We start from the raw sequence: 27,333 nt of genomic DNA, 5'->3' as shown, positions 1-27,333 counted from the left end.
TGCTCTGATATTTTTCTATACCATAGACTAGCTTTACCTATTGTAGAATATTATATAAATGGAATATTACAGTATATATTTGTTCTGTAGTCGCTAAGTCATGTTCAACAGTATATATGTTTCTGTGTAAATTTCTTTTTCACTTAGGATGTTTTTTAAATCCATTCATGCTATTACAAGCATCTATAGTTTGTTCCTCTTTATTGATGAATAATATTCCATTATACAGCTGTACATGATTGTTTATCCATATGTCTATTGATGGACAACTGTTCTATTTCCAGATTTTATTACTATGAATAAAGTTGCTATTAGCATTCTTGTATAAGTCTTTTTGTGACTATATTTTTAATCTCACTGGGTAAATTCTTAGGAATAGCACTACCAGGTATTAGAGCAGGTGCATGTTTAGTTTTATAGGAAACTACCAAATGTCCCCCAAAATGGCTGTACCAGTTTACAATTCCCAGAGTACGAATTCCAGTTGCTCCACATACTTGACAAAATTTTAGTGCCAATCTTTTTCATTTTAGCCACTATTGTGAGTATATAGTAGTATCTGATTGTTCTTTTATTTTGCATCTATCCAATGACTAAAAACATTGAGCACTTTTTCATATGCTTATCATTTTTTCAATTGTGGTAAAAACATATAACATTAAATTTAGCATTTTAAATATCTGTAAGTGTACAGTTCTGCACATTATGTACATTCACATTGTTGTGTAACCATCACCACCATGCATCCACAGAAACTTTTCATCTCCCCAAGCTGAAATTCTGTTCCTATTAAATGATAATTCTCCATTCCCCTCTCTCCAGTCCCTGACAGTCACCATTCTACTTCTATGAGTTTGACTCCTCTAGGGACATCCTATAAGCAGATTAGTACAGTATTTGTTCTTTTGTGACTGGCTTACTTCTCTTAATGTAATGTCTTCAGGCTCATCCATGGTATAGGGTCAGAATCTCCTTCCCTTTTAAGAGTAAACAATATTCCATTGTACATATACACCACACTTTGTTTACCTATTCCTTCGTTAACAGACATGGGCTACTTCTACCTTTTGCCTATTGGGAATAATGCTGCAACGAATATGGGTGTGTAAATAACTCTGAATCCCTGGCTTTTATTTCTTTGGAGTATATATTCAGAAGTAGAATTGCCATGTCTAATGGTAATTCTAACATTAATTTTTTTAGAAATTGCCATAACATTTTCCATAGTGGCCATACCGTTTTACATTATCATTAGCAATGCACGAGAACTCTAATTTCTCTATATTCTTGCCAATACTTGTTATTTTGTTCTATTTGTTACAATAGCCATTGTAATGAGCATGATTGTGTGCTTATTTTATTGTCCATTTATATGTTCTTTCGTGAAGTGTCTGTTAAAAATATTTTGCCCATTTTGTTGCATTTTTGTCTTTGTTACTGAATTTTAGAATTTTATATAGCCTGGATACCAACCCTTTGTCAGATACATGTTTTGCCAGTGTGTGGTTTGAATGTGCACTTTCTTAGTGGTGTTATTTGATGAATAACTATTTTAATTTTGGTGAAGCCCAATCTGTCAATTCTTCAGAATGAGAGGAGAGAAAAAATGGAATTGAGGCAATATTTGAAGAAACACAGGCTGATAATTCCCCAAACCTGTTGAAAGACAGGAATCCACATATTCAAAAGCTCAAAATGAGTAAAAAGAAACTAACCGTTAGGTACCTGTTGTACCTTTAGGTACAACATAGAGAAACTGCAGAATATCGAAGACAAAGAGAAAAAAAAGTTAAGCTAGAATGTGGGTCAAGGAAAATGCAGATTCCCTCAAAGAAGGTCTAGATTGATTGCTGACTTTTCACCAACAATGATGGGACTTGGAGGGCAGATAAATGTCATCTTCATTACAACAAGGAAATAACCATTATCCTGAAGTTCTATATTAGGAAAAAAGTGTCTTTTAAAAATGAGGGAAAAATAAGAACAGAAGTGAACAAGCAAACAAAAACTGAAAGATTTTGCAACCAACACTTCATCATGAAACAAATTTCCAAAGACTGTGTTTCAGTCATAAGGGAAATAATCTCCCTTGGGAGGGACCCATAGGAAGAAGAAATGAGCAGAAAAAATTATTGCTACAAGGGAACCTCAACTCTATAAAACAATTACAGTCTTTGAGGAGGTTAAAACCATGACTGATGTATGATAAATAATAATGCATGGGGTTTATAAAGATAGGATAAAACATGTGACAAGTCAGAAGGAAAGAAAATAGATGAATTAGCAGCCCTCAAAGGGTCCCTGTGTGGCTTCCCTGGTAGCTCAGCTGGTAAAGAATCCACCTTCAATCAAGGAGACCCTGCTTTGATTCCTGGGTCAGGAAGATCCCCTGGAGAAGGGATAGGCTACCCACTCGAGTATTGTTGGGCTTCCCTGGTGGCTCAGCTGATAAAGAATCTGCCTGCAATATGGGACACCTTGGTTCAATTCCTGGGCTGGGAAGATCTGCTGGAGAAGGGAATGGCTACTCACCCCAGAATTCTGTCCTAGAAAATTCCATGGACTATTCCATGGGGTTGCAAAGAGTCAGACATGACTGAGCAACTTTCCCACCCTCACAAAGAGGGTAAAGATATTGATTAATTTTAGATTTTTAACAGGGTGTGCTAATGTAAAATGATAGGTTTAATCCCAAATATGCCAGTAATCACACTGAATATAAATGAACAAAGTGTCTCAATTAAAAGACAAAATTGTCAGGATAGAAAAACTATTCAACATTATGCTATTCACAAGAAATATATGTAAAATATAAGGGTAATAAAATAGAATATAAGGGTACATCAAAATTGAAAATGAATAGTTTAAAAAAGAAAATAATAGAGTCAGGAGTCACAAAAGTCTTCGCTCTGCTACTTTTACTAATCTATAAACTTAATTTATAAACTGTTTATAAACTTGGGCAAGTCACTCAGTCTTGAGAACTCACTGTTATCATTTGTAAAAGCAGAATAATAATCTCTATCCTAACTACCTTAAAAGATAAAATGAGGTAATGTGTTTGAAAGTTCTTCATGTAGCATTGTTAATACAATATTAACATAAGAGATGCATAGACTATTAAAATGAAATGTTAATGGTAACCTCTTCTATAGTGGGTTAAATTCTTGCCCCTATTGTGGGCTGAATTGTGTCATCACCACCCCAAATTCATATATTGAAGTCCTAACCCCCAGGATCTCAGAATGTGACTGTATTTGGAAACAGAGAATTTTATTTGTTTCAGAATATTATGTTATGAGGAAGTGTGGACACCCATGTGGTGAGAGGGAAGAGGCTTCTAGGAGCCAAGAAAAGAGACCTCAAAAGGAGAAAACTCAACTTAGATATGGGGTTCCAGCACTCAGAACTCTGGGGAAAACATAATTCCTATTGTTTTAGGCCACCTAGTTTGTGGTAACTTGTTACAGAAACTTAGTACAGGTCTTGTAAAGGAAACTAGGAAAGATGATGGGGTGGACAACAAGAAATGTTTATTTATTCCTGTAGCATAAAAATCTGAGCCTTGGGATTCGATGAACTCTTGGAAAGCATTTTCTGCCTCCTTCAGGTTGTGGAAGGGTTTTCCCTGCAAAAAGTTACTGAGATGCTTGAAGACATAGTAGTTGGCTGGCGAGAAGTCAAGTGAATATGGCAGATGAGGCAAAACTTCGTAGCCCAGTTTATTCAACTTTTGAAGCATTGGTTGTGGAATGTACGGTTGGGTGTTGTGGAAAAGAATTGGGCCCTTTCTGTTGAACAGCGCTGGCTGCAGGCATTGCAGTTTTCAGTGCATCTCATTGATTTGCTGAGCATACTTCCCAGGTGTAATGGTTTCACTGGGATTCAGAAAGCTGTAGTGGATCAGATCAGCAGTAGTGGATCAGCTGATCCAGTATCACAGTGGGTCAGCTCTAATGGATCAGCAGATAACCAAATAGTGACTACGATCCCTTTTATGGTGCAAAAAGGGTTTGGCTTTGGGAAGTGCTTTAAAGCTGCTTCTCGGTCCAACCACTGAGCTGGTCATTGCTGGTTGTCATATAAAATGCACTTTTCATTGCATGTCACAATCCAATCGAGAAATGGTTCATTGGTGTTGTGCAAGATAAGAGAAGATGACACTTCAAAATGATGATTTTTTTGATTTATAGTCAGCTCATGAGGCATCCACTTATTGAGCTTTTTCACCTTTCCAATTTGCTTCAAATGCCAAACAACCAAATGGTCAAATGGTCAACATTGAGTTCTTAGGCACCTTCTCATGTAGTTGTAAGAGGATCAACTTCAATGATGGCTCTCAATTGTTGTTTGTCAACTTCCAATGGCTGGCCATTGTGCTCATCTTCAAGGCTCTCATCTCCTTTGCAAAATTTCTTGAACCAGCACTGCATTGTACGTTTGTTAGCAGTTTCTGGGCCAAATGCATTGTTGATGTTGCAAGTTGTCTCTCCTGCTTTATGACCCATTTTGAACCCAAATAAGAAAATCACTCAAATTTGCTTTTTTGTCTATCATCATTTCCATAGTCTAAAATACATATAAAATAAAAGAAAATAGTAAGTTGTTAGCAAAAAACATAGAGCAAGAAATGCACATTAAAATGGTATATAACATAACCACATTTATTTAAGGATGTATTCTAATATTAGCAAATTTCAACAATGCCAAACCGCAATTACTTTTGCACCAATCTAATATATGCAGAAACAGCACGATGGGGTCTGATAGTCATCTTGAAATCTGTCATGCAGTGGTCTGATCAGTGTCATCTTGATTGTTTTCAGTATAGTTCATCTTTGGCTCCAGGGTCAATTTGTACCCATTTCTTGGAATTGTGGCAGCTTATGTCATGGCTACAGTCTGGTCATCATGTAGTTAACTTCTTCCACCTGCTGGGAGTTTCAGTATCTATAAGACAGTTCACAGAACATGGCTCAGAATATTACCTATAATATTTTAGTGACAAAGTCTTTGACTTTGTTTAATGATTATTATTATACCATCCTGTTTGACTACTTTCTTTCTCACTTCTCTGATTAAATTTATTATTTGGCTGAAGTTTTTCTACAGACAAGAGACAGGCAGATGACATGTGGTGGAGAGGGTGGTGTCTGTTCTAGGAAGACTCCATAGGGTCCTGCTCTGTTTCATCAGGATAAGCCATTAAGAAACTGACAAGCAGTGACAGAGTCAAGCAAGGGGCTCAGGGCTCTGCACCTGGCAACAGAGCCACCTTTAGTGAGGGGCCCCTGCTGCTCAATCATGTTGGCTAACCTCCAGCTGCTTTTGCCATCCTATGCCAATTCCAGAAGTTGCAGCCCTGGGCCTGCTTGGAGGAGTGGCTCTGACTGTAGGTGACAAGGATGCAAGTGGACCCGAGCCTTGGGAATCACCATGCTGCCCACCTTACCAGAGGGCCATCAAAGCAAATCTTTTCAGCTTCTCTCTGAGCTGCAGCCCAGACACAGAGCATCGGCTTGTGGAAACTCTCCAAATGAACTGTGACATATCAATGGTGCTAAAGGGGATAACTTCCAAGGACAGTACCAGGCAGAGAGAAAATAGAAATGACAAATGAGGCAAGACAGAAAAGGAGAAAAGCATGCAGATGGGCTGGCCACACAAGTGCCCTCAGAGGTAGGGCTGGTCTATGGCCTGAGCCCTCTCTGCCTTCTGTCCTCAGGGCAGAGGTACTGCTGGATGAGAGGCGGCCATACTCTATGTCCTTCTCCAGTACAATGAGGGGTATTTCCGCATAAGAATCTATATCTAGAACCATCCAGCCTGTCAGAGGACAATCTGTGTGGGAGGGAAGCCAGCCTGGTGGTGGTGAGAGCAAAGCAGTCAGAAGTCTGCAGCATCCAGTGGTTATGGTCCAGGGTAGCCCTCCCTGTTCCCAGCCAGCTCCTCCAACAAGTTTTATGGTGATCCAAGTCAAGGCATCAGTGCCTAGTGATGGCAGGGATAGTGACAGCAAACTCCCAGGATGGAACCACATCTTAGCTGTCTCTGTACCCCTTGCACATAGTAGATTGGCAATAAAATATTTCATGAACCCCCTTATGGATTCTGCCATATATAGGGGACAATTCAGGAATCAATGCATCTAAGAGGTACCCTGACATTCCATGGTCTAATTATATTAATAACTTTCAATGGTTTAAGTTGTAAAGCCTAGGTGTACTCCAATCCCAGATTCTTCTATTTTTCCCACTCAGTCTAATCCTTCTTTTCAATCCTGACATATCCTTTCTTCTCATTTTCTTCTTTGTCTCTTGTTTCTTCAACTGAGCACCAGTAAAATAGATTTGGTGTGAATAAAAATTGTGGCAATTTAATGAGCTTTTGATAGAGGAAAATAACTGCAGTTAGACCCCTGATAAGACTTACCAAGTCTAAGGAAACACACCATAAGTGATCATCAGAAAGTTTTTTTGATGTTTTCAATTCTCTCACAGGTCCAAAAATTGGAGCTCTGAGATGGCTTTTCAGTGGGAAATCAGCCATAATACTATTCCCTTTAGTGTGAGTACACTGTTGCCACAAAGGGGCTTCTCACTTCTTCCTACTGCAAACACACACTTAGTGCTGCTGGAAACAGTTATTTCTCTCCTCTCCCAGCACAAAGATGTGTATATGTTTTATACACAGTGGGTATGTGCATTTTATTTGTATAGTTATATACACACACACACACACACACACACACACACATATATGTAGCTGTTTAGTGGATAAGTTGTGTCTGACTCTTTCTGGGACCTCACAGACTGTAGCCCACCAGGCGACTCTGTCCATAGGATTTTCCAGGCAAGAATACTGGAGTAGGTTATCATTTCCTTCTCCAAGGGGTCTTCTTGACCCAGGGATCTAACCCTTGTCTCCTGAATTGCAGGCAGATTCTTTACTCCTGAGACACAAGGGAAGCCTATTCCACCCAGGAAATATATATAAAGTATTTTACTACACCACACCAAAAATCTTCTCTTAGGTCTAATATAGGTAACACAATTTACCAAATAACTATAATCACAAACTATTTGAGAGAAGGAAAGATACAGAACACTAATGAAATATGTGATGCTTATTTCTTTTTAAAGAAGTACCAGAAAAGGAAAGGTCATTTGGCACACTCTCAGTGAAACCACACAATTTCTAGATTTTGTACATGCTTTCAGGAGAAGAAAACTGTCAAAGATGAGGCAGGAGGAAAACTGTCAGTCACTTGATGATTATGATCACAGGAGAAATGGGTCATTACTGCCTTAAATATCTTACTAAAATTCTAATTAAGAGACCCAGGTTTTGGCTTTAAAAAAAAAAGATTTAACCTACTAGTTAGCTGACTCATGTAATTCTGATATTTTTCAGTAAAAGTTGGGTTCCTCTGAAAGACTAGAATTTAGCCCATTTTTTAACCTTTGTCCGCCCTGGGTAGATAGATGGTTTTCTATGGATTTGGTGTTATATACTTGTTTTATTAAAATCCTAAGTTCTACTGAATGACTAGTTCTCTTGATATCTGGGTTTGGCAGTATTCCTACCTTGGAAGCTTCAGTGATTCCTGAAGCTTCTCAATAGGCCATAAAAGGAGAGAATAAACGTGGCAAGGTGGCATATGATATAGCTGTATTGTTAATTCTTATAAACATATTTCTGAATGAATGTATTACCTTCTTTGAGTCAGAATCTACTTCATTTAGGGAACACTTTTCCCAGGAATTTTGACTAGGAAACATTAGACTACTTTAAAATGTATAGATGCCCTGTTCTCTCACAGAAATACAAACTGTTTCTTTGTGCTGTGCCTTTCAGACTTTCCAGGAGTGGAGTAGGGTCGCTTCCTCTCCGTTGCTGACCTCTTCTCAGCAGGGTCTCTGCTTCCTTCCCTGAAGGCATTTCCTCGCTGGCCCGCCCCCAGCGCCTGTCCGCGCTTAGGCTGCGCTGTCCTTTTGGAGCGTTCACTTCGTTCTTTCTCGCCTCCTCCCACCTCTGGGCGCGGCTCCTTCCCCTCCCCACTCTGGAAAGGGCGCTTCGTCACCCAGACGAAGCAAAGGCCTTCCCGAGAAGCGCTTATCTTCACTTAACGAAGAACTGGTTCCTCAAATGCAGAACGCACCCCTTTCGGTTTAGATCTCAGATTCAGGAGGGAACCCGGCTTCAGTAAGGCCACGCCCGCCGCGGGTGGAGCGAGAGTGCGCTCTACGCTCTGGATCCCGGGCCAGCACCACGGTCAGCGCCCTGCCTGAGGCGCGCGATGGCCGCCCGAGCGCCGCCGCCGGCAGACAGCCCCGCACAGGGGACACTCCCTAAGGTCAAGTCGGGCCACGGCGCGGGTGCCAGTCTGAGGAATAGATCTGAGCCAGAGGGGAGGGCCGTGAGCTGCGGAAGACTTAACTCACGGCCTTGTAAGGCCTGCACTCATTTAGAGTATTGTGAAAAGTGACGGAGGAAGACGGAGTCCCTTTTACTCCCCTACCCTCACAGCTCCCTGCCCCCGCAAATAAACACAACAGACAACTTTACGCAGCAAAACAGAACGGCTGAGTTTAATGCTTCAAGTTTTCCATTTCCTTCCACAGGGCTTCGCTTTAAAAATAACAAAATGAGGTAAACAATGTATGTACACATTATAAACAGTGTGTCAGTTTGCGGCAGCGGCAACGCAGATGGTTGGAGAGCAGCTGCCGCGCAGTGGCTCGAGGTCAGCCGCCTGCGCCGCGAGCAGATTCGTCGTCCTGGGGAGAAGTCGCGGCTGTCGGAGAGGCGTCTAGAAGCATTTGCGGTGGACGATGGAGGGGCCGGCCTCGTCGTACTCCTGCTTGGTGATCCACATCTGCTGGAAGGTGGACAGCGAAGCCAGGATAGAGCCACCGATCCACACGGAATACTTGCGCTCAGGTGGGGCGATGATCTGTAAGACAGTGAGGACCTGTCAAGTGCGCAGTCGCGGCCGGGGAGCCCCTCACAGGCCGGGGTTTTGGGGAGGGCGCCACCCACCTTGATCTTCATGGTGCTGGGGGCCAGGGCAGTGATCTCCTTCTGCATGCGGTCGGCGATGCCCGGGTACATGGTGGTGCCCCCAGACATGACGTTGTTGGCGTACAGGTCCTTCCTGATGTCAATGTCGCACTTCATGATGCTGTTGTAGGTGGTCTCATGGATGCCCGCTGATTCCATGCCTGGGGGCCACGGAGGGGAGCGTGAGACAGAGGGTGGGAGGCTCGGGGGGCCCGCAGGGCTGACACCGGCCGGATGGCGGGTGCGCGGGGCTCACCGATGAACGAGGGCTGGAAGAGCGTCTCCGGGCAGCGGAAGCGCTCGTTGCCGATGGTGATGACCTGACCGTCGGGCAACTCGTAGCTCTTCTCCAGGGAGGAGGAGGAGGCGGCGGTGGCCATCTCGTTCTCAAAGTCCAGGGCCACGTAGCACAGCTTCTCCTTGATGTCGCGCACGATCTCGCGCTCGGCTGCGGGGAGCGGGGCGGGAGAGGAGCCCTCAGCGCGAGGTCCCGGGGACAGCGCACAGTCTGCCGGCCCGCCCGCCTGGGGAGCCCCGGGCGCCCCGCACCTGTGGTCACGAAGGAGTAGCCACGCTCGGTGAGGATCTTCATCAGGTAGTCGGTGAGATCGCGGCCAGCCAGGTCCAGACGCATGATGGCGTGCGGCAGCGCGTAGCCCTCATAGATGGGCACATTGTGGGTGACGCCGTCGCCGGAGTCGAGCACAATACCTGCGCGAGGGGAGGGTCGGGGATGAGCGACTGGGTCCCGCTAGGCGCTCGGGGAGGGGGAGCGAGGCTCTCGGGAAGAGGAGGCGGGGGCTCCTGGGCTCTCACCGGTGGTACGGCCGGAGGCGTAGAGGGACAGCACGGCCTGGATGGCCACGTACATGGCCGGAACGTTGAAGGTCTCAAACATGATCTGGGTCATCTTCTCGCGGTTAGCCTTGGGGTTGAGCGGGGCCTCAGTGAGCAGGGTGGGGTGCTCCTCGGGGGCCACGCGGAGCTCGTTGTAGAAGGTGTGGTGCCAGATCTTCTCCATGTCGTCCCAGTTGGTGATGATGCCGTGCTCAATAGGGTACTTGAGAGTCAGGATACCCCTCTTGCTCTGCGCCTCGTCACCCACGTAGGAATCTTTCTGCCCCATGCCCACCATGACGCCCTGCGGAGCAGATATACCAAGCTCTCATTACCGAGGTTCCCAGTGGAGCGGGGCTAGGCTGCGTGGGGACCCGGCCCGGCTCCCTCCGGGAACTGGCAGCCTGACCTGGTGGCGAGGGCGGCCCACGATGGACGGGAACACGGCCCTAGGGGCATCGTCGCCGGCGAAGCCGGCTTTCACCAGGCCGGAGCCATTGTCGCACACGAGGGCGGTGGTCTCGTCTTCGTCACACATGGTATCTGGTTTCTGCAAGGACAGGAAGGCCATGAAGACGCTCAGTGTTTCAGGCAAGAGGCCCCTCTGGCCGGAGCGCCCCACCTCCCCGGGGACCTATGGACATCTCCAGTCTCCAGCCCCCAGCCCGGCGCCTTGCAGGGGAAGCAATCAAACCCGCCCGGGCGGAGCTTCGCTGCTGGGAGCTCTGCTGCGAGAAGACCACAGAGAGCGTTTTTCCACCTGGGAACTCAGGACACACGGTCCCGAGAGTTCTCTGCCTTCGCTGCAGGCACCGCCCTCTCCGCCCCTCCCTGGCCTCGCACAGGGGGTCAAGGTCCGCGAAGCCTTATTGCTGGGCCACCGTGAGGGTGGAAGGAGACGCCTTGGAAAGGGCTTGGGCACTCCACCAGGGCACGAATGGCCTATTTTGGACCTCCATGACACTTCAGACTCCACCCGAAGCGCCCTTGGGACTGATGGCGAGCCAGGGGATACTGTCCCTTCTACTGTCCTTTGGTTCTGTTGGGAAGGAACTGCCCTGGGAAGGACTAAAGTCAAACCTTTCCTCTACCTCGGCACGCACGGAGTGTCAAGGAGAGCTGCCCCAATCTTTCCAAAGGACTCCGCTTCCTGTCTCTTCTTTAAAGCACACGTGACTCTGGGGCTAGAGGCGCGGCACTCAGGGCGCAGGGCCGGGGCTGATGCAGTGAGTGGGCCGCGCTCTACCCGGAGTTCTCCAGGCTCCCCTCGGTGGGGCCCCGTCCTCCGGTCCCCACTCCGCCCCTGCCTACCTGGGCGGGTGGCTACACCTGCTGCTCTCCGGCTCCGGTCCCGGCACCGTGGGAAGGAAGCGAGACTTCTCTCGGCGCTGTCCGCTGCGGTGGCCGCTCGTCCCCCTGCTCAGGTTTTATATAGCCCTCGGGCGCTCCCCTCGCGCCGCCCGGCAGGAATGTCGCTCCCCTTCTCGAGCCATATTTGGGTGTCGGGCACTAGAGCCCCCTCCCCTGACCGGTTCAAGGCCTGGGTCCCCGCCCGGGTCCCCTGCGCTGACCAAAGAAGGAGAGGTCTGGCCTGAGCCCAGGTAACACGGGCCGGGCCGTATATGGAGCGTCTGCCCGCCGGTCGGCCCCTCCCGACCCGGCCCAGTGGCCCGGCGGAGGGGCTGTGGTGCGGCGAGGGTCACCGAGTGTGCGGGGTGCGCCAGTGAGCCTGCGCCCCGGGCTGCACCTGTCCGCAGCCGCCCCGCCCCCGGCCATTCGGCGCTCTCGGAGCCTCGGGAAGGTGCACCCGCATTTCACCTCTTCTTCGGGTTCTTTACCCCCCAACTCCTCACGTGTGACTCCACTGAGGAGGACTCTATATCCTAGTAGTGGGGCTGAGAGGACCGGAGATGCTGTCACACCCGGAGTCCCGGGCAGGGGAGGCGGGAGATCCCTCCCCCCAGACTCCTAGCGAACTCGGTCTCTCCCCCAACCCCGAGCTCCCCGAATCCAGAGGGCTGACCCCGTCGGCCCCCACCCCCCACCGGAGAGGGTCACCGGCAGCCGGCGGGCGCGCAGCTGTCGCGAGGACAACTGGCGGCGTGAGGAGAGGGTGGAGAGTTGGGGAGGAGGCGCTGGGCTCCCAGGACAGGCCCCGGCAGCGGCTCCCGCAGCATTTGGCATGAGCCAGGACCCCTAGAGCTGCCCGCCTCAGGGACGCGCTGTGGGCTCTGTGGGCTCGGGAGCTCATGAAGGGAGTGAAGTTGAGTGAGTAACTGGCCGGCTCCGGAGTGTGGCAGGCCAAGCTGAGCACCCTACTCCCGCATCCTTTGCAGGGCTCACCGAGATACCAGTCCTGGGGCGGAAAGGCAAGTGTCACAGCCCTAGAGTGGGAACTGAGAGGTGCTTGTACTAGATGAAGCTTCACCTGTCTCTCCTCCCTGTAAAGAGGACAAGGGCATCGCGCTCTAGGATGGGCAAAACCTTTCCCTTCTGCAAAGGCTGAACAAACTCATCGTTATATTTAGAGGGTGATGCCCAGCCAAGGCCAGCTGATTCCCAATCCACCTTGGAGAGTCACCGTCCACCAGAGCCTGCTGAGCGGTTCTATTTATACCACTGATACACAGGGATCTGTCTTTCTAATTTTCTAGAAGAATTTGGATCTACTTATGGTAAAGGTGGAGTAGGGGTCAGAGGAGGTTATTAAGTTGGTGCTTCTCACTGTTTTTTCCCCAGGGGGAACAGGTCTAACCTTTCTGTGGAAGGTACAAGGAGGAACAATTTTCTGCAATGAACTCAGGGACATGCTTTAAGGGGTACATCAGTGATGTGGTGTGAGTCAGAATGGAACCACTCATTTTTCTGATGTGCTCAAGTGTTCCCAGAATAGGAACTTGGTGGTGGAACTCAGCAACTGGGACAGGTGTGAGTCCTTGAGGAGGAATATAAAAGCACATACAAAACCCTCCCCCACCAGCCGCACACTACTGCAGGCCTTCCTGAAAATGACCAAAGTCAATTACAAACTAGGGAGTTAGTATGGGGCCTCTGTAGTGTGTATAAAGCCACCATGCCTTCATATTCAGCTTTTTAAATTAGAGGATGAATGAATAATGGACAGAACTACATTTCAATACCTTGTGTTCTGCTGTGACAGTGTGACATGGAGACACCAGAAAAAAATAACCTGGCAAATGCACCCTGTATATAGTGTAAGGGGAATAGCTTCAGTTTTGGGCTTAAAGGTAGAAGTATGCTGTCATTTACTGAATACTTAAGAACTTGCTGACATCTTAAAGGGGAAGGAGGTTGTATTTTTCAAAACTCTCGCTCAGTGCAACTCGTCTCAGTGCAAGTTTTTGTAAGCTCAGGATCTATTAGATTCAAACACACATGAAAAGCTATGAATCAAGCTTTTGTAGTTTCAGGGTCTGTTAGATTTGAACACACATGAAAAGCCATGAAACAAGCACTCACAAGCTAGCAGAGACCTGATGGTACAGCAAACCCTGAGGAGGTGGGCCCTAAGAACACCAGTTGGGATGTCTGCTCTTTGCCCTTGGATCAGGCTGGTTGAAATAGTCCTGGAGGGCCACTGCGGGGTGGTTGAACTCTCATTGGCTCAGGAATGGCCCGAGGAGCAGGTGGAAGGCAGTCTCCATACACGTATGCTCTGGGGATCACCCCAGTGCCTTGCATCTGAGTAAGCGGGTCACTGCCTGCACAGCCTTTTGAGAGTGACCCTGGAAAGGTCAGCCATGCAAGCTATGCTCAAAGGAGAACTCCTGCTTCTAAGTTTGCAGGGGCAGCCTCAGCTCAATCATCTGACAGGCCCTTCTGCTACAGCCCAGCCCATGTGCTCACATCCTCTCAGCCATGCCCCTCACCTCCTCACATATTTGTGGATCCCAGTCTTGTGCTATTGGTTTCTGACCTATTTAGACATGAACTTTTAAAATGCTTTGTATGTTTTCACATTGTTCCGTTAATCCTGTAACTATCTGGAGGTACATGAGACAGGTACTAGTTACACTAGCTTTAAACATAAGAAAACCAAGGTCCAATGAGCCAGACATGTCCTGGGTACTATACTGCTGGGGACACAAAGGGGCTTGGAAGACTCTCCCTTCCCTAGGGGTGGCCGGGCTACTTCTGTCTCCCTCTAAACTTGTCCAACATTGGGTATATTCTGGAACTTAACAGATCCTCAAGGGATCTTCTCCAATGAAGGGCCAAAGACATCTTGAAGTCACGGCTTCACATGCGGCCATCCTCTGTCATCTCAAAAAAAAAAAAAAAATAGTGAGGGGGTGCTGCCTGGCAACACAAAGTCAGAAACAGTCCAGCAACCAAGTGGGTAAAGGAAAAAACCCAAATTCACTGTCCTCCTAAGCCACACATCTAAAAATGTGCAGTCAACTGTGGCAATCAGGAAGAGAGGACTTCGATCTTCTACTGATGGTTTTCTCAGCCGGAGACTTGCTCTGCTTTGTCATCTCTAAGGGACTAATGATTCCACTGGAGCTATCTCTCCCCCTTCCCTCTATTGCATCTCCCCTTACCGCTTTGCACATGTCAGCTGTAGTGAATCAGTTAAAAGGTTGCCCTTCAGTAAAGCTCATTTGAGTGTACCTGTCCCTCCGATGGGCTATGTGACCTGGGGCAGGTGGCTTCCAGAGACAATCAGCCTTCTCAACTAAGGATGCCACCTACTCTTTAAGACTGATTTGAAGGTTGAAACTAGGTAAGTACATGGAATACACAAAAAAACAATGGTACACTATCTTTCTTCTAAAAGGGTTTGGAGGCAGTGAGAGGGATAAGGTGGTAAGGGTGAGCAAAGGACACTAAAAACCATTACAACTGTTCACTGAGCACTTAGACAGGAAAAGTCAATGTATTTTAAATATATCTGGAGTACACAAAGATTTGTGTACAGAGATTTATTCCAGTATTTATTTAAAATGGTAAAAAATAAATAAACCAACCCAACCCAAGACCAATAACCCAAGTGTTTTAAGACTGTTGAGAAGAGAGACAGAGATCTGTTAAATAAATTATAATACAGCCATATGGTAAAGTGTCAGGCAGTCATTAAAAAAAATGTATCTTGAGGAATATTGAAGACATGCATTCTTGAAGGGGGGAAGTTAGTTCTTAGGAGGTTAAAAGAATCTTAGATATTACAATGATTTGTGGCTCCAAAGGCTGTGGTACATAAAAAAGATATACAGTATACCTGTGGTATAAATTTTCATGGAGGTGGGGATGAAGGGGACAGAGTGACTAAAGAAAATTGTCTTAAAAAATCTCCTTAGGAGGAATGATAATGAAAAAGAAGGTTGAGAAATACTGGACTAAAGATACATAGAAATGCTCATAATCAGTCAGTCAGTTTAGTCGCTCAGTCGTGTCTGACTCTTTGCAATCCCATGGACCAGAGCAGGCCAGGCCTCCCTGTCCATCACCAACTCCTGGAGGTTACTCCAACTCCATGGAGTTGGTGATGCCATCCAACCATCTCATCCTCTGTCATTCCCTTCTTCTCTCGCCTTCAATCTTTCCCAGCATCAGGGTCTTTCCAAATGAGTCAGCTCTTTGCATCAGGTGGCCAAAGTATTGGAGTTTCAGCTTCAGCATCAGTCTTTCCAATGAATATTTAGGACTGATTTCCTTTAGGATGGACTGGTTGGATCTCCTTGATGTCCAAGGGACTCTCAAGAGTCATCTCCAACACCACAGTTCAAAAGCATCAATTCTTCCGCGCTCAGCTTTCTTTATAGTCCAACTCTCACATCCATACAGGACTACTGGAAAAACCACAGCCTTGACTAGACGGACCTTTGTTGGCAAAGTAATGCCTCTGCTTTTTAATAGGCTGTCTAGGTTGCTCATAATACCTCACATCAAAATACACAGGTTATACAATGTGATACATGCACAATCTAGGATATATTTCAAAATGGTAACTGAAGTTATTTCTGGCTAGTGGGATTACAGGGGTTTATTTTCCTCCATACATTTTTAAGAGGTTTCACATTTCCTACAGTATTTTTTAACTTTTAGAATTATATAAGGTTCTATGTAAAAAATATACTTTGGTATTCAATGAGTTAAGTTTACATAAGAATATAGACAGTTGTTTTCTCTAGAAGCATTCCTTGAATAAAATGTCCAGGAAAAGGTAGGTGGACTACACTGATACTTCTGTAGTTATCAAATATACCCATGCATGGGGGGAGAGGCTAAGGTCATCACAGTGTGGCTCTCCTCCAGGTCTAGTTACATGGAGGACTGTGCCACACACCCTGATTCCCCCAGACAGTCCCCCAGTACTTGGAGGGTGATAGATGCTTCAAGAAAAGTATGATTCAGACCCCAAAGATAAAAAGAACCACAATCCAATTTCTAAAAAATGTTCTTCAAAAACAAAATCCCAAAACAAAGGGCATCAGTATCAGTTGCCTTCTACCTCGCCAAGAATTCCAGCATGTCTCTTGTTGTGATTCTCAAATTCTGTCTTAATCCTTGACACATTCACAAATTCCTAAAACAGGAGAATATACAAGGCCTACTCCTCACAATCAAACCCACAACCTTATTGTCTGACTAGGGCCAAAAGCTGTGACTTTCTGAGTAGCGTTCAAAGACAGGAGCAAAGAAAACCTTTTCCAAGTCAGAACCATTTCTGTCTCCTTAATAAACATGCTCACCTTTATAGTACCTTTATTATTTATCAACTACTCAGTTTGTAAAAGAATCAGTTATTTTTTGATGAAGACTACGGTGTGGAAATTTTTAAAATTTAGAAGAAAAAAATTACTCAATATCTTTAGGCTTTAATTACGCTATTACTGTTAAAATGCTTCTTTTTTAAAAGCCCCAACCATCTTAGAGCTATGGCCACCCCTAACAGACAGAGGGTAGCAGAGCCTTTTTCTCTCAAAATGAGACAATTAGCCATCATGCTGTGAGACCAGCACTTTACAACCTTGTGGTCAGCGGGCCAGGGTCACCGTCACTGACTCTCCTCACATGGGGATAACTGGGTTTGTGGCACTCAAGAAGATGCCACGGTCCTGTATCCCCAGAGCACAGTGTCACATGACAGGGTCTTATGGGTAAGAACTAAGTCCCTCTAAAACCATCATCCTTTAACATAAGAATCCAGTGATTTCCTATGCCATCTGACAACTCTTTCTCCCTAACTCCCCTAGAGGCCTTAGGACACTCCTCACCCTGACCTCAGGCTGCCCTGCCACGGCAATGCAGGCAGAGGCTAGGAGGTCCCTTCCTCCCCTTTGGTTACCACTGTGAGCAGCTCAGAGGCAGCATCTGCAGCCTGCGGTGGAGCTGCATGAGGGCTGAGCTCTGCAAAGCCAGGAACCAGACTCTCTTCACCACATTTAACTCCTGACCTTTTCGGCAGCTGGAGCAAGTTGTTTAGTGAGTATTCAACTGGGCCAAAGTCTGAATATGCCAGCAACTCCGTCTTTATTTAAAGACAGATAAAAACTGCACGATGACATTGGCCAGGACAAAGAAGCTTCGAGAACAACTACTTTTCAGTTAAATCAGTTGCCATATTAAGAAAACCTATCAAGGTTTCACACCTTACATTAGCTAGACAGACTGAGGTGAAGCTGGAATTCAGTGTAAATCATTCTGAAATGCATAAAGCTGACTGAATAGGTTGTGGTGGTGGTGGTTTCACTGCTAAGCCGTGTTGGACGCTTTGCGACCTTATGGACTGTAGCCCGCCAGGCTCCTCTGTCCATGGGATTTTCCCAGGCAAGAATACTAGAAGGCCACGTAAATATGCTTTATTCACCAAAATACTTTTATTAATACTCTATTATTTATGTAGAAAAATTTGACATTTTCCCCAATGAAGTAAACAGTTATCAAGCTCACACTGAATTGCCCCACTTTGTTTTGTCTGTTTCATAAGTTAGCAAATTGTGACACTTATCCCACTAGATATTCTGCTCCCAGCCCTAATCAAAATCAAAACAAATATTTCAGACACTTTCTAGTACATAACATCTAAGAGTCACAGCAATTTCAGAGACGACTTAGTGCAATCTTGCTGTTTTTAGAGTTATAGAAGCTAAAGCCTAGAAGTGGTCTTTGCATACAAGTAGCTGGAACCAGGACCCTGGATAGAGATAAAAAAGAACGGTAGTAGGTATGAAAACAACTGATAAACTTCGATGGAAAGGAGGAAGAAAAAACAATATCATGTAACTGAAAACCAAAACTACAGTCATACAACTATTTTGTAGTAGCTTACAAATAAAGTATAAAAACTTAGAAATATATGTTATAAAACTGTACAAACTTCCAGATGTTTAAGGTCTAAAGTTTTTATAAGGACACACTTATATAAATTTGCAGAAAAAACAATCATGTTTAGAAAAAGTCACATTTGTCCCTGGACATAGTATTCATAATTGGCTTTCAAAACAAACTCAAAGTAAGGGTTGGACTTCAAACTTCCCAGCTGGTCAGCCTGCAGCAGCTCCTTCACCTCAGGTAGGTACTCACTGAGCTGAATGCCTAAAAATACAAACACAGAAAGTTGTTTTTTGTTTTTTTTAATTTTTACATAATTCTCAAATGAATTAAGATGACGGATGATAGAAACACCTGTGCTTCTATTTAAAATATAACATCACTCTGCTATTGGAAAATACTCTGTTCTAAATTCCTTCCATCTGCCAAGCATACTCACAGGCCTGACAATATGACATTCTTTACTTAGTAGGGGCTACATGACTGTTCTACATATTTGGGCTACATGTTTGACTCTAATGGTCAAAAGAGCCATCAAAACAGCCACTCCATTTAAAGTCTTTAAAACAATCTGCAATATTTTCATTTTTCTCCATAGCTTAAGCCATTCCTTCAGTGTGGAAGTTTTAAGTTAATAATCACTTGAAAACAAGTATTTCAAGACCAAGCAAACAGCATTCTAAGCAGCTATACAGTAAAAGAAGTAGAAGGTATCAGTGAAAGATTGCTTATAAACCAGTTGTAAAATTTGCAAGACAGGAATCCTGAGTTATAAAGGAAGACAAAGTTATACTATATCTTCTTAAAAGACTTTCAGACATTTATCTGTCCCCCAGATCAAAGACCCACTGTTTCACCTGGATGGGTGGTCTCCCCACACTCCAGAAATGCCTGACTGCAGAGGTGCTTATTTGAGAATCGGTTTTTAATGTTTTTTTCCTAGGGTGATTGGTTTGCTTAATTTTTTTTTTAATTAATTTCCAGAGTCAACTTTGGTAATATATATTTTCCTTGACTTTGATCAACTTTCTTTTGTATTTCAAGTTTATTTTTGAAAAGACATATAAAATTCTTTAAAAATTAAAAAAAAAAGAAAACAAGTATTTCCAACAATTCTATATTCTCCTATTCAGGAAATAATTTAGTAGAACACTGCCATGAAAGCTATCTGCAGTATCTCCTAACATACTGGCAGCTTCTCTCTGAGACTGCTGCTGCTGCTAAGTCGCTTCAGTCGTGTCCGACTCTGTGCGACCCCATAGACGGCAGCCCACCAGGCTCCACCATCCCTGGGATTCTCCAGGCAAGAATACTGGAGTGGGTTGCCATTTCCTTCTCCAGTGCATGAAAGGGAAAAGTGAAAGTGAAGTCGCTCAGTCGTGTCCGACTCTCAGCGACCCCATGGACTGTAGCCTACCAGGCTGCTCCGTCCATGGGATTTTCCAGGCAAGAGTACTGGAGTGGGGTGCCATTGCCTTCTCCGTCTCTGAGACTAGAAGGGGGGAAACAGGCCTTTGTCAGTCCTCTATGGAGCTGGAAAGCCAATAAGCATCTGTGTAGTTACAGAACAGCATGTACAATTTTCTCATTTGATAAATAAAGAAAACTGGAAGAAACATTTTAAATTAATAAGGTAACATTTTATAACCTGTCACATTATCACAAGCTTCTCAAAATCAAATACTGTTTATTTTTAACATCATCTAAGTGCCTAGCACCATTTTTGGTACTTAATTATTATACAATAAAAATCTTATAATAAATGTTATGAGACTTAATCTGCAATATTTAAATATCATTCATTACAATCAACACACTTTCAACAAAGACTTTTTCTCTGTGAAACAGTATTACACTTGTGAAATTATCAATTTCCTAAAGATCAATTCTCTTAAAAACTTAGGACCCAATTCTAAGTGGGACGTGTTCACTGGCTCTAGGTGATGGCCACCAGATTAATATTTCAGTCTAGTGTAGCAATGAAGTGACTTAGCAGCAGCAGCAGCAGCAGTGTAGCAAATCTTTCGATTTTTAAGAGAAGTCAGAAAACAAGACATTTTAAAAAATTTATTTATTTTAATTGGAGGCTAATTACTTGACAATATTGTAGTGGTTTTTGCCATACACTGACATAAATCAGCCATGGGTTTGCATGTGTTCCCCATCCTGAACCCCCCTCCCCATCCCATCCCTCAGGGTCATCCTAGTGCACCAGCCCTGAGCACCCTGTCTCATGCATCGAACCTGGACTGACGATTTCACATATGATAATATACATGTTTCAATGCTATTCTCTCAAATCATCCCACCCTTGCCTTCTCCCACAGAGTCCAAAAGTCTGCTCTTTACATCTGTGTCTCTTTTGCTGCCTCGCAATAGGGTCATTGTAACGATCTTTCTAAATTTCATATATATGCATTAATATACTGTATTGGTGTTTTTGTTTCTGACTTACTTCACTCTGTGTAATAGGCTCCAGTTTCATCCACCTCATCAGAACTGATTCAAATGCATTCTTTTTAATGGCTGAGTAATATTCCATGGTGTATATGTACCACAGCTTCCTTATCCACTCGTCTGCTGATGGGCATCTAGGTTGCTTCCATGTCCTGGCTATTATAAACAGTGCTGCGATGAACACTGGGGTACGCGTGTCTCTTTCAATTCTGGTTTCCTCGGTGTGTATGCCCAGCAGTGGGATTGCTGGGTCATATGGCAGTTATATTTTCAGTTTTTTTAAGGAATCTCCACACTGCTCTCCATAGTGGCTGTACTAGTTTGCATTCTCACCAAAAGTGTAAGAGGGTTCCCTTTTCTCCACACCCTCTCCAGCATTTATTGTTTGTAGACTTCTGGATAGCAGCCATTCTGACTGGTGTGAGATGGTACCTCATTGTGGTTTTGATTTGTATTTCTCTGATAATGAGTGATGTTGAGCATCTTTTCATGTGTTTGTTAGCCACCTGTATGTCTTCTTTGGAGAAATGTCTGTTTAGTTCTTTGGCCCGTTTTTTGATTGGGTTGTTTATTTTTCTGGAATTGAGCTGCAGGAATTGCTTATATATTTTTGAGATTAATTTTCTGTCCGTTGCTTCATTTGCTATTATTTTCTCCCATTCTTGAAGGCTGTCTTTTCACCTTGCTTATAGTTTCCTTCGTTGTGCAAAAGCTTTCAAGCTTAATGAGGTCCCATTTGTTTATTTTTGCTTTTAATTCCAATATTCTGGGAGGTGGGTCATAGAGGATCCTGCTGTGATTTATGTCAGAAAGTGTTTTGCCTATGTTTTCCTCTAGGAGTTTTATAGTTTCTGGTCTTATGGTTAGATCTTTAATCCATTTTGAGTTTATTTTTGTGTATGGTGTTAGAAAGTGTTCTAGTTTCATTCTTTTACAAGTGGTTGACCAGTTTTCCCAGCACCACTTGTTAAAGAGATTGTCTTTTCTCCATTGTATACTCTTGCCTCCTTTGTCGAAGATAAGGTGTCAATAGGTGAGTGGTTTTATCGCTGGGCTTTCTATTTTGTTCCATTGATCTATATTTCTGTCCTTGCGCCAGTACCATACTGTCTTGATGACTGCGGCTTTGTATAGCCTGAAGTCAGGCAGGTTGATTCCTCCAGTTCCATTCTTTTCTCAAGACTGCTTTGGCTATTTGAGGTTTTTTGTATTTCTATAAAAAATTGTGAAATTATTTGTTCTAGTTCTGTGAAAAATAACCGTTGGTAGCTTGATAGGGATTGCATTGAATCTATAGATTGCTTTGGGTAGTATACTAATTTTCACTATATTGATTCTTCCAATTGATTAACATGGTATATTTTTCCATCTATTTGTGTCATCTTTGATTTCTTTCCTCAGTGTTTTATAGTTTTCTATATATAGGTCTTTTGTTTCTTTAGGTAGATTTATTCCTAAGTATTTTATTCTTTTCATTGCAATGGTGAATGGAACTGTTTCCTTAATTTCTCTTTCTGTTCTCTCACAGAACACAAGACTTTTGTAAGAGCTCTTCTCAATTATTAAATGCCAGAGACTAATTAGGAAAAATGTTAAATTCCATACAATGACATATATTTTTTTTTTCTCTATGGCAACCTACTCCAGTACTCTTGCCTGGAAAATCCCATGGACGGAGCAGCCTGGCAGGGTCCGTGGGTTTGCAAAGAGTTGGACACGACTGAGCGACTTCACTCATTATAATATACTTTAAAACTGAAAAGCATATTAAGGAAGCATATAAATATTAAAAAAAATTAAATAAAAACTGAAAAGCTCCAGGTGGGTAACTTAAATATATCCACAGGCTAAATTCATCCCACAAGCTGAAGTAATTGTTAGGCTGCCCAAGTCTATGAAATATAATGGAAGCTATCTATATCTACCTTCAGAATCTGCCCTTTAAAAACATTTACTCTTATAAGTGTAAACAATATGGAAGTCGTATTATTAAAAAGATTCCAAAGATAAATGTCTTCGGCTTGGTATTGTTTTATATATATATATAACATTATAAATATATATATTATTAATATATATTATATCATTATATAATACATATAATAGTTTACACTTGTTTTTGTCCTTTGGTCAAAACTTAATAATCGTTTTTGTAAAATTACGGGTTTATATTCATTTTCCATCTACGATATATAATCTAAAGATAGCAAAAACTGCAAGGTGAACTTTAAATAGTACTATATACTTAATTAGCCACAATTCGGTTCAGTGGCACCTTTACAAGAACTAACTTCATGGAAAGCATCAGATTTGGACCAAATGAATCTCTTCAACAGCACAAAGAAATCAACCATATATAGTTATTTCTTCAATTCCAAATATAGAAAAGAGAAAGCCAAGAGATATATTTTAACTGTCTGAATTTCAAGTATTTTTAAGCAAAAGATATTTTCTTTTGTTATCTCCATTATTCATTTTAAAATTTTTATTTTTTGACAATGAAATGGCTTACCTGCCTTTGTGTTATTTATTCATCTTTGAAAATAAAAATGTTCATTAAACCTACTGTCAATGTGGGGTAGTCAAGAGTCTATTTTTCATAAATAAACCTCCAGGTCAGTACTGAGGTCAATAGTTCTATCCAGAGTGAAATCTGTGGCATGTAAGCACCAAGTTCGCTGCTCCTTCACCTCACTCACATGTTGGCTGGTGTGGTGAGCTCCATGGTTCTCCTCTGAGGCCCTTGACATTTCAGTTAAACCTGGGATTCTCAAGCAGAGGACCACAGAGTGGAATCTACTACAGATGAACTGCGAATGTGAATCTGTAAAATAATTCTAGCCTTTCAAAGAACAAAAGTTTAATGAGTGACTACTGTGTACCGGGCACTGGGCTGGGCATGTCTTATACAGATCAAATAATGTGTCCTGCAGACGTAGGTATGGAACATTTCCAACTGTATGTAAATGTCAGCATCGTGAATAAAATTCACATCCATCTAGAAGAGCTGCTGAGTTTACAATAGTTTCTATCATTGTGTACTTTTTTCCAGGTGGTTTTAAAGAGAGTGTCCTTATATCTTAAAAGATTGGTTAAATACTAGGTTAGCCTATTTTGCACATTGCCCGGATTTAACATCATCTGTTTTAATAATTCTATAATAAATGAGCTATACTTGTCTTCATGTATAAAATGCACAAAATCTCTCACCTCTAGTCTAACATTCTCCATATATTAGTTATATGAAAGGAAGTAAAAGTTAAGTGTCCTCTACTTCATCTCCCTTCATAACAAACATTTAACCATAAAAGCCTCTTTACTTATTTGTATCTTGATCAGGAAATAGAAGTTTGTTCTCTGTCTCAGGTACAAAACATATACAAAACATACTCTCTTGTTTCCTTTTATTTTGCTGTTAAAACTAATTTTAATATCCAAAATGAATTTGTAGAACATTTTGTGGTTTGTTCTCAAGCATGGTATGGCCAGTTTAGTGTGGGACACACCAAAAAAAATTGCATTTCAGATTTCAACCTTCACAAGAGTTAACTGGCCAAGCAGATGGCAATTCCACCATGACACAGCTCCCTTCCTTTATTTTAAACAAATCCAAGTACAATACCATTTAATTTTAACTTTCTGGTATTTGATACCTGGGCAAATCTCCATTATTCTAAGACTTCAAACCATATTTGATACCTGGGCAAATCTCCATTATTCTAAGACTTCAAACCAAGGAGTGACACTGTAATTTCCAATATTAACCAACCACTTACCATCTTTTAAAAGCTTCTGTAAGATTTTCACAAATATACTGTCTTTAGATACTTCAATTGGATCGTCTTTACCATCCGAACTGGACCAGCTAGAAAACAAAACCACTGTGAGAAGAAAATGAAACCATGGCCATAATCTGAAATAAATGACTTGTTTGCTGTTGCGGATTTGTTTTGATATTTGCAGTGGGCTTCCCTGGTGGCTTAGAGGTAAAGAATCTGCCTCCAGTGAAGGATACTTTAGTTCAGTCCCTGGGTTGGTAAGATGCCCTGGAGAAGGAAATGGCAACCCACTCCAGTATTCTTGCCTGGGAAATCCCATGGACAGAGGAGCTTGGTGAGCTACAGTCCATGGGGTTGCAAAAGAGTCTGACACAATTTAGCGACTAAACAACAACAGCAACAACAGGGGGTAAAGAATCTTGAATTTTGTGACACTATTGAAAATTACTTAAATAAAGGAGCTTCAAATTAGATATACTCCAAGTCTCTAGATATACCCAGAGTCTCTATATTAGATATAAGATGCTACAGCCAGGTAGCACGTATTTAATGTCCAAATCAAGTAGTAAGGTATTTTTCCCAAGAAAATTTTGTAAGTAACTAACAAACCTAGTAAGGACCCCAAAGTATGACCTTTCAGAGCACAGGCAATAGTTTAAACATAATTTAAATATATTATAATATATTCTGTTTTTTATAAAATGGCAACCAGTGTCTGATGTAACCTAAATTTTCTTTACCTGGTTGAGATTATCTGCTACTGAAATACAAACCCACAGAACCATGCTCTGTAGTAATCAAAGGCTACATCCCTCATACTTTGAACCCAAGACAAGGAATTCCAGTCAAATGACACAGTATGCTTTTTACAACTGGGAAAGAGAATCCAACAGGCAGAGCTAGATGCTTCAGAGGATGACCTCCAAGACCATATCTGACAACAATTTAAACTATCTATGAGTGATCACAGGAAGAAATGCTTTAGTAAAAATAGTTCCACTACAATTTCTCAAAGCCACAGGAAAAAGGAAAATTGAGTAGAGAAGGCCTTTAGCACTCAAGTCATGCTTTCTTTAAAATTCTTTTCTGGGCCCCAAATTTTTTTTAAAAAAGTATGGACTTCCTCTGGCAGTCCAGTAGTTAAAATTCCACACTTTCACTGCAGAGAGTATGGGTTCGAGTCCTGCTTGGGGAACTAAGATGCTATATCCTGTGCAGTGTGGCCAAAATTTTTAAAAAAATTCTTTCCCTGGGAAAAATCCATCTCTACAACTATTCTCAGTCTCTCTTTGCCAATGAATCTTTTTTTTTTTTTTGCCAATGAATCTTAACACCACCATTCCAGTGGACAGAAGTCCTTCTCTGCAGGGAGATTACAATGAAAAAGAGGTCTCAGTAACTTAGAAGACAATATTGATTTAACTGTACTAATCTCTTACTAAAAAAAAAAAAAGTAGCCTTAAGTCTTCCTATGAAGAACTAGCCCAACTTCTGAGAAAATAAGGAACATATATATTTCTGTGCAAATTGACAGTGCAAAATTTAAAATCAAAAGTAGAGAATCATTACTCCAGTGGTCCTAAATCCTTAAGCAATTCCTTAGTTACTGAACCAAAAAAATTAGGATTGTTAATGAAACTTAACATTTTCATAATATATGTTATAATATAATTAGGTTACAAAATGATTTGATGCATGGTATCATAATCTTCCTAAAGAGTCCTTTCCTAAAATCATGTCTTAGATTCATACTATGGGAACTTACTTATCTCTCTGAAGAGCTTTGCAAAGGATTTCCAGTTTTAGATCATTTATATTTACATCTTCCTCCTTCACAGCAAAACAAAAAAATCCTTATTAAGTCCTGATTTTAAAAAATACATGCTTCAATTTTAGTTATGTCAGCTCCTAATACTATATAAATATTATTAAGATTTACTTTATAATTTTAAGAGTTTTCCTGGTAGCTCAGCTGGTGAAGAACTGCCTGCAATTCAGGAGACCCCAGTTTGATTCCTGGGTCAGGAAGATCCCTGGGAGAAGAGAATGGCTACTCACTCCACTATTCTTGCCTAAAGAATTCCATGGACAGAGGAACCTGGCAAATTTCCCTTTTTGTAAGACATTAAAGTTGACTCAGGAGAGTAAGACTATCAATAATTTTATGTGAAATTGTTTCCGATTATTCTGAGATAACCTGATTTTATCAGGAAGCACGAGAGAGTCAAGATTTTAAACAGAGTAACATAAAAATCAACATATTATGTCTTTATAATCTACCAAACTACTCTCAGTTGCAGGGCTGAGTATTTACCCTACAAAATTATCATTACAATCTTTTTTTTCAATGCAGGCTGAGAAATAGCTTCTCTTCAGGTGAGTACTATGAAGAATAAATTGACAAAGCAGCCTATCAGTTTGGGAAACTAACAATACTTATTAAATAAAAGAGAAAAAATATGTCAGGACCTTGAAAAGCAGTTTTTATTTTTGCAGCAAAAAAGATACCTGGAAATGTGTGAGAATTATCAGGAGGTGAGCTCTTTTGACAGCTTTTCTAAAGACTTTTATGTACTCCAAGAGTTACAGGTAGCTGAACCAGGTAGTCTTTTAAAATTAAGACATTTTCAAGATGTACTGAGTTCTTCAGAAAACTATACACAAATTGTGATCCTTACCTGAGATTATCAAGTGACTTTACATACCTCATCAATATATTCCAGCAAGTCCAAAGCCTTTTTGAAATCATACTCATTAGCTCTTCTGTTTTCTTCACAGATATACAGCTGTAGCAAGTTAAAACAAAGGGAGAGTTATTTAAGTCATCCTATAAACAAGACTAGAGAGATTTACAGAGAAGTTAACCACATTTACAGGTATCTTTATAGCAAAGAACAGC

General features: G+C 42.5%; 2 protein-coding genes across 3 annotated transcripts in view; both read right to left on the bottom strand.

Moving 5' to 3' along the window:
• Nucleotides 1-8,563: 8,563 nt before the first annotated feature.
• On the bottom strand, nucleotides 8,564-11,302 carry ACTA1 (actin alpha 1, skeletal muscle). 2 transcript variants are annotated; one of them, XM_081570311.1, is made up of 7 exons: nucleotides 10,992-11,302; nucleotides 10,310-10,450; nucleotides 9,880-10,204; nucleotides 9,613-9,774; nucleotides 9,320-9,511; nucleotides 9,043-9,224; nucleotides 8,564-8,956 (listed from the first exon to the last, which is right to left on the bottom strand). In XM_081570311.1, the coding sequence occupies exons 2-7, from the start codon at nucleotides 10,436-10,438 to the stop codon at nucleotides 8,813-8,815; spliced, it is 1,134 nt and encodes a 377-aa protein (XP_081426437.1). In that variant the 5' UTR covers nucleotides 10,439-10,450; nucleotides 10,992-11,302; the 3' UTR covers nucleotides 8,564-8,812. The 2 variants fall into 2 exon arrangements, with proteins under 2 accessions (XP_081426437.1, XP_081426436.1); XM_081570310.1 differs by having other exon boundaries at nucleotides 11,212-11,302.
• Nucleotides 11,303-17,722: 6,420 nt separating this feature from the next.
• NUP133 (nucleoporin 133) overlaps nucleotides 17,723-27,333 on the bottom strand; it is a 67,659-nt gene continuing 58,048 nt past the window's right edge. The window contains exons 23-26 of the mRNA XM_081570304.1: nucleotides 27,140-27,220; nucleotides 26,200-26,264; nucleotides 24,432-24,520; nucleotides 17,723-18,462 (exon numbers count right to left, since the gene is read on the bottom strand). Coding sequence (XP_081426430.1) covers nucleotides 18,326-18,462; nucleotides 24,432-24,520; nucleotides 26,200-26,264; nucleotides 27,140-27,220 — 372 coding nt within the window. The 3' untranslated portion in view covers nucleotides 17,723-18,325. The remainder of the gene's footprint in view (nucleotides 18,463-24,431; nucleotides 24,521-26,199; nucleotides 26,265-27,139; nucleotides 27,221-27,333) is intronic.

This window comes from Giraffa tippelskirchi, chromosome 2, assembly GCF_054371585.1.
Source record: "Giraffa tippelskirchi isolate mGirTip1 chromosome 2, T2T-mGirTip1v1.2.pri, whole genome shotgun sequence".
Lineage (NCBI taxonomy): Eukaryota > Metazoa > Chordata > Mammalia > Artiodactyla > Giraffidae > Giraffa > Giraffa tippelskirchi.
This window is presented reverse-complemented; position numbering and strand designations above follow the sequence as displayed.

Bases quoted from the DNA above. Each gene is read 5' to 3' on its own strand.
- ACTA1 (XM_081570311.1), bottom strand. From the start codon at position 10,438: ATGTGTGACGAAGACGAGACCACCGCCCTCGTGTGCGACAATGGCTCC. The intron at 9,775-9,879 runs GTGAGAGCCCAG...CCCCTCGCGCAG, and splicing joins CGCCTCCGGCCGTACCACCG to GTATTGTGCTCGACTCCGGC. The intron at 8,957-9,042 runs GTGGGTGGCGCC...ACTGTCTTACAG, and splicing joins CCAGCACCATGAAGATCAAG to ATCATCGCCCCACCTGAGCG.